This window comes from Oncorhynchus clarkii, chromosome 5 (assembly GCF_045791955.1).
Source record: "Oncorhynchus clarkii lewisi isolate Uvic-CL-2024 chromosome 5, UVic_Ocla_1.0, whole genome shotgun sequence".
Taxonomy (NCBI): domain Eukaryota; kingdom Metazoa; phylum Chordata; class Actinopteri; order Salmoniformes; family Salmonidae; genus Oncorhynchus; species Oncorhynchus clarkii.
Window position 1 is genome coordinate 37,001,304 of NC_092151.1, and position 12,468 is coordinate 37,013,771.

At 43.4% G+C, this 12,468-nt stretch overlaps 1 protein-coding gene across 1 annotated transcript; it reads right to left on the reverse strand.

The window, feature by feature from the left end:
- Window positions 1-1,183: 1,183 nt before the first annotated feature.
- On the reverse strand, window positions 1,184-10,532 carry LOC139408763 (scavenger receptor class F member 2-like). Its single transcript, XM_071153060.1, has 11 exons — window positions 10,153-10,532; window positions 9,660-9,718; window positions 9,415-9,516; window positions 8,328-8,847; window positions 7,691-7,909; window positions 7,444-7,572; window positions 7,202-7,305; window positions 5,317-5,416; window positions 5,104-5,207; window positions 4,412-4,561; window positions 1,184-3,725 (listed from the first exon to the last, which is right to left on the reverse strand). The coding sequence occupies exons 1-11, from the start codon at window positions 10,362-10,364 to the stop codon at window positions 2,623-2,625; spliced, it is 2,802 nt and encodes a 933-aa protein (XP_071009161.1). The 5' UTR covers window positions 10,365-10,532; the 3' UTR covers window positions 1,184-2,622.
- Window positions 10,533-12,468: the final 1,936 nt, after the last annotated feature.

Here is a 12,468-nt window from a genome sequence, read left to right on the forward strand (position 1 = left end):
TGAGTTCAAGAAGACTAGAATGTGTTCCTGACAGACAATGAACTTGACTGTTAGCAGAACAAGTATGTTAGCATGGAAAGATGGAGCCAGTTTTGGTATTGCTTGCAGAGATGAGATAACGTGTGCTTTGGCCTACATGTTGGCGATGATAGCAGCTTTTTCCAGTTTATTGTGGCACATATTGATTGACACCCTTATTTGAGTGGCTCCAATATGACCATGTGACTGATAGAAAGTTCTTACACAATATACAAAGGAAATTCCCTCTTTGATGAGTCACATCATAACACTTGTCCTGGCTATGATCATGTCTGTTCGTTCTGGGTCGCCTGTGCTGGTTTACAATTCTGATATTTCATGATGTCTGTACTTTCCATTCCTGTTTCGGAGAACAGAGAAAATGAAAAGATCATGGTGTAGCGTTGCCTACACAGAAGGTTCCCACCATCCCCTTCATACCACAGTGACTAGACACTCGCAATCATGTAGTCATTCCCATAGAAAAGTCCTGCCATTTGCTTGTGGTGTTATATACAGTACTTTTGGAGCCATGTATTTGACTTGAGACAGTTTTTAGTTGCATAATCAGTCCGTTAGTAATTGCATAATCTGCTTATTAGTAGTAATAATTTGTTATTGTTTAGGATGTTAGAGCCGGAGAGTGTTGCTGGGACAAAGGGAAGTGCAGAAAGTGTCTATGTCCACATATGTTATTGTTGTATATTCATATTTCTAAGAAAGTAGGTAAAGAGCCACAGCTGACTCTCAGTTCCTGGTAAGGTCAGGCAAGATTCTGTGGAACTAGGGCAGTGAGAGACGTGGAGTTTAACATTGAGGTGAGGAGAAATTTGAAGAGAGAAGAAACCTCTGGGAGGGGGGCTAGAGGGGCCCACCCCAACAATACTCCAACTGTAGTCTTATCGCACACACATGTACACATCCCTTCTCATGAAGGTTCTGGAACACCAATAGGAGGAACATACTTAGTTATTGCCCAGCAACACTGATTGTTTATCCTCGATAGACGAGGAGGTGACTCCTAATCAGAAGGCATAAATATATGCTTATGTAAAATTGTGTGCTATGCAGCTGCAGCATTCAGTTTGGATGGAATAAATCTAGTCTGAGCTTCCTTTGGTGTCCAACTGGATTTGTACCAGAACTTAGAATCTAACACATGTATGGCCCATATCCAAAGTCATTTTTTTAATACAAAATTTCAGAAAATACAATTCTCAGTGAATGATCCTGTACCATCTTGGCATTCCAAAAATATATTAAGACAACAAATTCAAACCATATTTAGGTAACAACTTATGTTTTTCTGAGACCAAGGTTTCCAATTAGGTCATACTGATGTTTAGGTGTTATCACTCTAGGTTTTCTGCTTTGCTTAGCACAAAATATTTGCTTTTTTTCCTCAAGTCGTAAATGTTTTTCCATCGATGTAATGGCTACAAGATGTTAATGCTTTCATAGGGTGTATCTATGCTAACCACTGTCTCCCAAGAGGATTCTGGGACAGGATTGAGTTGGCGGTTGCTTCTCAAGGCCTGGCATTCAGTTACAGATCAAGCTACACGGAGATGTTTAAACAGGCAGTCAAAACGTAATTCTAGTCCCCTTCCCACCACTAGTCCCGATCCCTTTTCCACAGTAAAACTTCTAGAATTAAATACTGATGTATAGACACCTATGCGTGCAGCAATACACACAGTCATGCCTTGAAAGCCTGTTTGTACACTCAACCATTGGAGCCTCTATAAATGTGTTCATTATGATCTAATGTTCACAACAAGGCAGCTGGTCTGTGAGGACATGTTCCTGCATAATTTCAAGTGATCTGCAAATCTTACTATGTTACTTACTTGCAATGTTACTTATTTACGTTTAATAACTTATTTTCAAGCCCTTGCTGCTCCTAAACGTGTCTTTGCTTTGTCTGTGACTCCTGATAGCAAAGGGAGAGATGTTCCTGTCTAAGCAGGTCACATCATGGATTCAAGACGACCGGTGCCAACAGTCTGGATTCAATTAAACACCATATGATCTTCTGTAGTCTTTACAGCTGCCTCAAAGTCTATCATTCTCCCCCAACAAACTGCACACACACAACTGTAGCACATGTGTCAGACAGCCACAGGGCCCTCTACACAGACCCCAGACTGTTCCACCATCAATACACCACACCTCTTGTTTGTCTGAGGCCCAGTCGTGGCTCCAAAGTTCTGGGCAGTGGGATCGACTTTCCAAATTAAAATATTGATTAGATATGGGAGATGCAAAATCCAGATTTTGGGGTGTTTGGTCTATTCGATATGAACAAATTAGAAAATGAATAAAATAACGAGGGCAAATAATTATTCTGTCTTAGCACTTTTACTAATATATTGATTTGACAATAACTAAAGTGAAGGAATATAAAAAGTTCAAATATAAAGAATACTGCATTGTATAATAACATTTCTCAAGATCAAAAACATCCACTCAAGGGAAAAGATTCCATCGTTAATTTGATTTGGTGCTAAACACAATGAAACATGTGTCCAATCAATTATTTCAAGCATCACAACATGTGCGTCATTGTTTTTCCAGAATTGAGAAACATCCAGACTGGCTGTGCTAATTTGAAGCCTTTGGTGGCATCACTGCAACCTTTGGAGCTGTAGTCTGTATTTTTGAGTCTACATTACCTTCCTTGCTCTTTTTCCGAGGAGGCTTTTTCATTGGGGTCTTATTTTTGGGCTCTCCCTTATCTGAGCTGCTTTCAGAGTTGTTAGAGTCTTGTTTCTCTTGGTATTTGGCTTCTTTAGATGGACTATCTGGCATAGGCTTCTGTGAGCTGTCGGATGTGGGAAGCAAATCCTTTCCAGCTCCAGGCTGGGTGCCCGAGGTCTTTTGGGGCGGGGTGGGCTTCTTTCTCTGGGCCTGGAGGTGAGACAGGCTCTCTTCACAGCTGCCGGCCTCGCTCCTGTTCAGGCTCTGAGTCTTCTCCTTCAGCTGAGCAGTTAAGAGAGAGGCTACCTCAGAGTGTATGTTCGGTTGGTTAACCTCCCTGTTTAGGGATAAGCTGGGCCTCTTCTCTGGGGACTCTTTGGGGATTGCAGCTTTCCGATCAACACGGAAATTGCCCATTTTCCTCAGGACACTCTGCACTGCCCCATTGATGTGCTCTATCTGCAACAGACCTGGTCTGCTTTTATTAGGCTTCTTCTCACCTAGGGAGCTGGCCCCAACTGTACCTGCAGACTCTGGGGCGTTGGGAGCTCGCTGCTTGCTGGCTTTCTTTCTGGTACAAATGTTATCCTCAGCCACAGTCTCTTCCTGACTTATCTGATTCTGATTTGGCCCAGGAGATGCATGGATCCATGAGAGCTTGGGCTTGGTGGAGGGGTCTGGTGGCTGTGGTTTAATCCTCTCAGCAGCTATAGGCTTTCCATTATATTTGACATTGTTTGACCCGCCATTGTTCTCTGGCTCCTTGCTGGACTGCTGTGGTGGCTGAGGGGCAGAGACCCTGAGGCAGAGGGTGCTGGTGGCTGACTCTGTGCCACTGCAGGAGCCCTCACTCTCTGATGACTTCTGGAGTGGCAGCTCACTGGTGTTAACTGAAGCCTGCTCAGTCATATCCCTGTCCTCCGGCAATGTGTCTACCTCAGAGACATCATCATCAGCTAGTACTGTAGTCTCTGTTGTGTTGATTCTGTCCCCTTTCTTTTTGTTCTCTTCTCAGAGGGCGAGAGAAAGGGCGAGAGAGAGGGCGAGAGAAGTTCAAACGTCAATTTTTATTCAATTAAATAAAAGATCATCAGAATCCGTCTCCCCTTCAGCTCTAAAGATATTAAGGAAATAAACACAAATGCTTTGGGAATGTTTTAAGTACTGGATTACCTACTATTAACATTTTCCTGTTCATGCTTACTTTAGAAGCAAGGGCTTTCATTGGATGATACTGCAGCAGATTAGGCAGTGCATTTAGGGCAGATCAGTGAAATGATGATCTATCAAGAACTGTAGTTTACACATCACCCTCTGGATCTTACACCGGATATGACTATGCAGCAGTTGTTTTGACAAAAATCTAGTCATTGCAGAAAATCAGTGAATCATACAAAAACAAAACGTTGTGTGCAGCCAACAACTCATCACCTCATAATGTTCTGTCATTCCAAAATGATCTCTTGTTTTTGGAATGACATTCCCATCATTATCGGAGCTCAATGTGAAAAATGTAACCTTCCTTCACATATTTTGTACAATAATTTGCCTTAACGAATTCCCATCACCTGCAGAAATGAAGGTTCTAGGATAGACAGGTGTCACTGTCACAGAGAGAACAGACAGAGGGGTTTTTAATGCAGCCTTCTTATCATGCAGGAGTGACAGGGAAGATTTAGTCTGGGATACCCACCGTCAGGCACAGCACAGACATGTCCGTCCTCTGTGGTCTCTACGGAAGAGAAGGACGCTCTGGATGACCCGGAGGCGGTGGGTTGCTCCACTACAGAGGGGGGCTCAATGAAACTACAGTTGAAAGTATTCTCAGGGTCATGGTGGGACACTGTGGAGAACAGAAACCGAGCAAACACTTAGCCTCTTAACAGTTAGAGCCTACATTCGCTAAAGCTTTGAACTTATTTGTTAACAACAATAATCCTTCACTACATTTGTCCCTTCAAAGAAATTGTGTTACACATGGGACCTTATATTTCCCCCTGACTTCCTGTGTCATACATCAGTCCACCCAGCCCAAACATCCCCCTTCTAGCCCGCTGCCCCTGTTCCAGTAGAGAGAAATTGCAGGTTAAGATCATTTTTGACACTTCCTGTCGGTGGTCTAGAGGGGCCCTCGATGGAATGTAGAGAAATCGGGAGGATGAAGAGGGGACAAGCAGGACGCTGTTTAAGTATGGTTTTAAATAGACGCTGAGTTCACTGTCACAGCCATTCAGAGAGCAGGCAAAGCAAAAAACCAAGGAGAAGGGATGCTACTTTGATTTAGGAGAGAACTATCTTTGGGTATTGGACTGGTTTATCGTCAATCATGAGAACCCAGTGAAAACGTACGTTAACATTCATTGAGTTTGTGCAGGTAGGACCTACCAACAACGTTGGGTAGCTTCTGCCGTCTCAGTGGGATATGAGGAAGTTTAGAGCTGATTCGTGTGAACCCTCCACATAGTCTTCTTTTGGACCTTTTCTCAGGGCTAAATGCAATCAACAGAGAAACCAAAGAAGATGTGAAGTATAAATTTAACTACAGCTAATGTGACAATATATTTATTGTGCCCCAATACAAACAACAATCATTCTTACTCGTTCTGTCTGCAGACGCAGCAGCAACACAGCAAGGAGAGGAGCAGGAGACAGGTGACCAGCACACCTGCTGCCATCACACCCATCCTCTGGTTAGGCTCTGTTCAAAGAGCAGAGGTCATACATCTGTCCAACTTGCCACAGAATAGACTCCTTTTAAAAATAAATACAGTGGGGCAAAAAAGTATTTAGTCAGCCAACAATTGTGCAAGTTCTCCCACTTAAAAAGATGAGAGGCCTGTAATTTTCATCATAGGTACACGTCAACTATGACAGACAAAATGAGAAAAAAAAATCCAGAAAATCACATTGTAGGATTTTTAATGAGTATATTTGCAAATTATGGTGGAAAATAAGTATTTGGTCAATAACAAAAGTTTATCTCAATACTTTGTTATATACCATTTGTTGGCAATGACAAAGGTCAAACGTTTTCTGTAAGTCTTCACAAGGTTTTCACACACTGTTGCTGGTATTTTGGCCCATTCCTCCATGCAGATCTCCTCTAGAGCAGTGATGTTTTGAGGCTGTTGCTGGGCAACACAGACTTTCAACTCCCTCCAAAGATTTTCTATTGGGTTGAGATCTGGAGACTGGTTAGGCCACTCCAGGATCTTGAAATGCTTCTTACGAAGCCACTCCTTCGTTGCCCGGGCGGTGTGTTTGGGATCATTGTCATGCTGAAAGACCCAGCCACGTTTCATCTTCAATGCCCTTGCTGATGGAAGGAGGTTTTCACTCAAAATCTCACGATACATGGCCCCATTCATTCTTTCTTTTACACAGATCAGTCCTGGTCCATTTGCAGAAATACAGCCCCAAAGCATGATGTTTCCACCCCCATGCTTCACAGTAGGTATGGTGTTCTTTGGGTGCAACTCAGCATTCTTTGTCCTCCAAACACGACAAGTTGAGTTTTGACCAAAAAGTTATATTTTGGTTTCATCTGACCATATGACATTCTCCCAATCTTCTTCTGGATCATCCAAATGCTCTCTAACAAACTTCAGACGGGCCTGGACATGTACTGGCTTAAGCAGGGGGACACGTCTGGCACTGCAGGATTTGAGTCCCTTGCGGCGTAGTGTGTTACTGATGGTAGGCTTTGTTACTTTGGTCCCAGCTCTCTGCAGGCCATTCACTAGGTCCCCCCGTGTGGTTCTGGGATTTTTGCTCACTGTTCTTGTGATCATTTTGACCCCACGGGGTGAGATCTTGCGTGGAGCCCCAGATCGAGGGAGATTATCAGTGGTCTTGTCTGTCTTCCATTTCCTAATAATTGCTCCCACAGTTGATTTCTTCAAACCAAGCTGCTTACCTATTGCAGATTCAGTCTTCCCAGCCTGGTGCAGGTCTACAATTTTGTTTCTGGTGTCCTTTGACAGCTCTTTGGTCTTGGCCATAGTGGAGTTTGGAGTGTGACTGTTTGAGGTTGTGGACAGGTGTCTTTTATACTGATAACAAGTTCAAACAGGTGCCATTAATACAGGTAACGAGTGGAGGACAGAGGAGCCTCTTAAAGTTACAGGTCTGTGAGAGCCAGAAATCTTGCTTGTTTGTAGGTGACCAAATACTTATTTTCCATTATAATTTGCAAATAAATTCATTAAAATCCTACAATGTGATTTTCTGGATTTTTCTTTTCACATTTTGTCTGTCATAGTTGAAGTGTACCTATGATGAAAATTACAGGCCTCTCTCATCTTTTTAAGTGGGAGAACTTGCACAATTGGTGGATGACTAAATACTTTTTTGCCCCACTGTATCTGTCGTGTGTGTTTTTATGGCGGATACATATGTTACCAATAAGCTCTCTGGAAAAATAATACATGACACTTTTTTCCCTCGTCACATTACACAAGTCTGTTTTAGGAAAGGTTCTTACGTAGGTTGCATGCTCCAGTCACTATGTTGCAGTTGTTGTCATGGCAGGAACAGGTCTGGGTACAGTTAAGCCCATACTGACCTGCTGAACAGCTCACATTACAGCTGCATAGGAAAGAGTGTGAAATTTAATTGATGAAATTTTCAAAATTGGTCTTGACACCATCCATATTACTTTCTCTATTTGTTACATTCAATTAGTTTTCTTTTTAAATATTTGCATGTAAAATGCTTTGCACTCACTAGGCACCAGAGAAGCCAGGATTACAGAGACAATTTCCTGTGGCGAAGTGACATATCCCATTGAAGCAGCTGTTGCAGTCATTGACACAGTTCTCTCCATAGGTTCCATTTGGGCACTTGACCTCACATCTGTGAAGACAAATGGTTGAAGATCACGCACAAACTCAGACGGGATGTAATTGCCTTTCTTATCTACATTTGATTAGAGATGACGAATGTGATCGGAAGCTCATAATCGTATTCCTACCGATCACCCATCCAACCAGGGTTGCAGTGGGGGCATTTTCCGTCGATGCGGTTGCAGAAGTGTCCGTCTTTACAGGATGAGCAAACGTCCTTGCAGTTTTCACCAAAGAACCCAGGAGCACACATCTGGTCACACCTGGTGCCATTCCAACCGCTTTCACATGCAATGCAATGTCCCTCTGCCACCTTGCAGGGCTGCTGGCCTTTGCAGTGACCACACCTGGAAGAGCAGTAAGACCAAGTCCTGAGTAATATTGTAACAAAAGATGAATAGCATGGACTAACTAAATTCATTACAGTAATATTCATGCTGGAATAGGGTTTCCAAATGGTTGGTTCCCTCTTCCAGAGCCTTTCAGCCAAGGCTAGTTCCCTTGTGGTTAGAAACTGGCTTGTGACTAGAGGTCTTATTGCCAACAGCTTCAGGTGGCCAAACACTTTAGGTGTTTCACAGCTCAAAACAGTTTGCAAACCACATTAGATTTGCCAGCTTCACCACATGGTTACCACAATGGGCACCGTACAGCAGACTGAACGAGCAAAGAGCAAAGCCATGCATGTCTTATCCAGCTAAATAACCTCTGGCTACCAGAGTGGTTTCAAGTAAGTCCGCTTTGTCTAACACAGCTGTCACACACCTGTTTCTGCAATTTTGTCCGTAGAATCCAGCTGGACACGTCTCCCTGCACAACTTCCCTCTGAATCCTGGCTTGCAGGTGCACGATCCATCCGCCGGGTTACAGCGTCCTTGGAGACACTGGCACTTGTGCTCGCAGTGAGTACCCCACAGACGCTCTCGACACTTGCAGCGACCGGTGAGCTGGTCACACGGAGAGGCATTGCAGGCACACTTGGCACCGCAGTTCCTCCCATACCAGCCAGAATGGCAGTGGCACTGGCCAGTTCCCACATCACACATAGAGTTTACTCTGCAGTAACAGTTGTTAGAGCACTGAGGGCCCCAATAGCCTGGGAAGCACATACAAGCGCCTGTCTCCTGGTTGCATTGGCCCTGCTGGCAGTCGCAGGCTCTCTCACAGTTTGGCCCCCAGCGATTAGGGTTACAGGTGCAGGCCCCAGTGACATCATCGCACCTCCCGTTGGGATGGCAATCACACTTACCCTTGCAGTCAGGCCCCCAGAACTTAAACGGACATTCTACAGAGCGGATGTAAGGCAAATATGTATAGACAAAGAGATCATTTGTACACTAAGTTCTCTGGACGTAGACTACTTAGTTCTAAGAAGTAGGCTACCTGGACTGGCTGTATGTGAAAATGACTGCAGTGTTAACAGACTTACACTACCTTTCAAAGGAATTTATGCTTGAAATCAATGGAAAAATTACAATCTGCAATTGCTACTTCCATTTTACCTTATGTATAAATTAATTATATGTACCCATTGATTCTTGAAGAATATAACTTACTAAGGCCTCATGAGCTTAGTTTATTAACTGTCGTACCCCGTCAGAACCCCAAATATACGCTTGTTTTACTCCAATGTTTTTTAAACAAAGTAAATGTTAACAAACATTTTATAGCCTCAAAACATGGTTAAAACTATAATTTTGATATCATGGATGGTTAGTACTTGCATCCATAGCTCTGTCTATACATTTGAGCTTTTATTGAAACAGGGACAGGGAGGACACTTTGTTATTGTTTCAACTGCTGATTGCTGCTTTAAGGATTGCTGTGAGGAAGGAACAGGGAACTAACTTACTCATATCACAAGTGGCTCCAAAATAACCATGACGACAGCGGCATTCGTGGGGTCGCACACAAACTTCATTTTCTTTGCAGGTGAAGTTACCCTCACAAATTGCTGAAGAAAAACCATTGGGCAAGTTAGTTCACAATAAATAATTATGCTTTTAGAAATGAAGAGGAAAAATGGTTTGGGAGTCTACTCCCAATGATGTGGTTCAGGTTTGTTGAATGGGATAATACAGGCTTTCGAGTACTCACGTATTAAGCACTCATCTCCTTGCTGTGCCCAGCCACTACAACATTGGAGCCTGTCAGATCTGGGAGGGAGAAAAATAACATTAGTTCATCTGGAAATCATCTGTATTTGATTTATAGAAACTAACATAATTTAACTCCTTCCATCCAAACTAATGTTATGATCACATTTCAGTCATGACAAATAGACGAAGACATTTACATACTGAACATTATCCTAATCACATTCAGATGCAAATCTGTCACAGCATTCAAAATGCAGGGAATTACTGGCACAAAGACTCAATGTAGCAGTAGACTAAATGAGCAGAGATCTGAGGAAGATTATCTGTGAATATAAGGGCTTGGGTATTCAGAAAATCTCAAACTTTAACATATCTAAAACAATTGAATGCTTGTTTATCTACCTTTACAGACATGAATCAGGCTACTGTAATAGTTGTGTCCATCAATTTCAAGCATAAAACCTATTTAAAACAGGTACACAATGACTTACTCAGTTTTGCATACATTTCTGCCGCTGGGATTTAGTTCTTGGCTGTAAGTCCAACAACAGAAGACACTTAGAAGCACAATGACTAAGACATATCTTGTTTCCATGTTGTTATGAACAGCATCCCTCCAAGGGCTTTCCAGTGGAAATATGTCAGACTTTTTTCCAAAAAAGGAAATCAACTCTTTTCTTGTGTTGTCCAAAAAGTTACCCATCCAGAGGGTGGCGGTATACAGTAGTAAATGAAGTAGCCTACCGGTAGGCTGTTACCCTAAAGTCGGTACTTGAATGACAATTTGCAAATTCGGTATGAAGAGGTTGTAATTATCCCTGGGACCTCCCCACAGAACCAACCTCACCACAGACTGCAAAAAACTCCCCACCCCCAGTAAAACAGACTACCCTAAGAAAACATTACCAGTTACAGAGCAGACCTAGCACTTAGCCAATGGCTCCCTCTGTTGTTGACAATAGGAAGCTGTACATCCTCACAGTACACACACACTCTCTCTCTACAGATGGACTATCCAAATCAAGGGTTACCGAACAATTTGAGAGAGAGAACTTGACACAAAGGACATGTTTCTGTTCTGTTGCATATGCTTTATGTATTTTCTGTGTCCAGCAGCGTCCTCAGAGCATGCGCCGACCAGCTGGCTGGTGTGTTTACGGACATATTCAATCAATCCCTATCCCAGTCTGCTGTTCCCACATGCTTCAAGAGAGCCACCATTGTTCCTGTTCCCAAGAAAGCTAAGGTAACTGAGCTAAACGACTATCGCCCCATAGCACTCACTTCCGTCATCATGAAGTGCTTTGAGAGACTAGTCAAGGATCATATCGCCTCCACCCTACCTGACACCCTAGACCCACTCCTATTTGCTTACCGCCCCAATAGGTCCACAGACAATGCAATCGCAATCTCACTGCACACTGCCCTAACCCATCTGGACAAGAGGAATACCTACAGTATGTAAGAATTCTGTTCATGACCATAGTGCCCTCCAAACTCGTCATTAAGCTCGAGACCCTGGGTCTCGGTCCTGGACGTTCTGACGGGCCACCCCCAGGTGGTGAGGGTAGGAAACAACATCTCCACCCCGCTGATCCTCAACACTGGGGCCCCACAAGGGTGCGTTCTCAGCCCTCTCCTGTACTCCCTGTTCACCCATGACTGTGTGGCCATGAGGGCCTCCAACTCAAAAATCATGTTTCCAGACGACACTATAGTGGTAGGCTTGATTACCAACAATGACGAGACGGCCTACAGGGAGGAGGTGAGGGCCCTCAGAGTGTTGTGTCAGGAAAACAACCTCACACTCAATGTCAACAAAATAAAGGATCGTGGACTTCAGGAAACAGCAGAGGGAGCACCCCCCTATCCATATCGAAGGGACAGTAGTGGAGAAGGTGGAAAGTTTTAAGTTCCTCGGCGTACACATCATTGACAACCTGAAATGGTCCACCCACACAGACAGCGTAGTGAAGAATGCGCAACAGCGCCTCTTCAACCTCTGGAGGCTGGAGAAAATTGGCTTGTCACCAAAAACACTCACAAACTTTTACAGATGCACAATCGAGAGCATCCTGTCGGGCTGTATCACCGCCTGGTACGGCAACTGCTCATCCCACAACCGCAAGGCTCTCCAGAGGGTAGTGAGGTCTGCACAACACATCACAGGGGGCAAACTACCAGCCCTCCAAGACACCTACACCACCCGATGTCACAGGAACGTCAAAAATATCATCAAGGACAACAACAACCCGAGCCACTGCCTGTTCACCCCGCTATCATCCAGAAGGCGAAGTCAGTACAGGTGCATCAAATCTGGGACCGAGAGACTGAAAAACAGCTTCTATCTCAAGGTCATCAGACTGTTAAACAGCCATCATTAACATTGAGTGGCTGCTGCCAACATACTGACTCAAATCTCTAGCCACTTTAATAATACAAAATTGGATGTAAGAAATGTATCACTAGTCATTTTAAACAATGCCACTTTATATAATGTTTACATACCCTACATTACTCATCTCATATGTATATACTGTACTCTATACCATCTACTGCATCCTGCCTATGCCGTTCGGCCATCACTCAACCATATATTTATATGTACATATTCTTATTAATTCCTTTACCCTTGTGTGTGTTTAAGGTAGTTGTTGTGAAATTGTTCGATTACTTGTTAGATATTACTGCATGGTTGGAACTAGAAGCACAAGCATTTCGCTACACTTGCATTAACATCTGCTAACCATGTGTATATGACCAATAACATTTTATTTGATTTGACGTATGATAACTGGTTTGACATT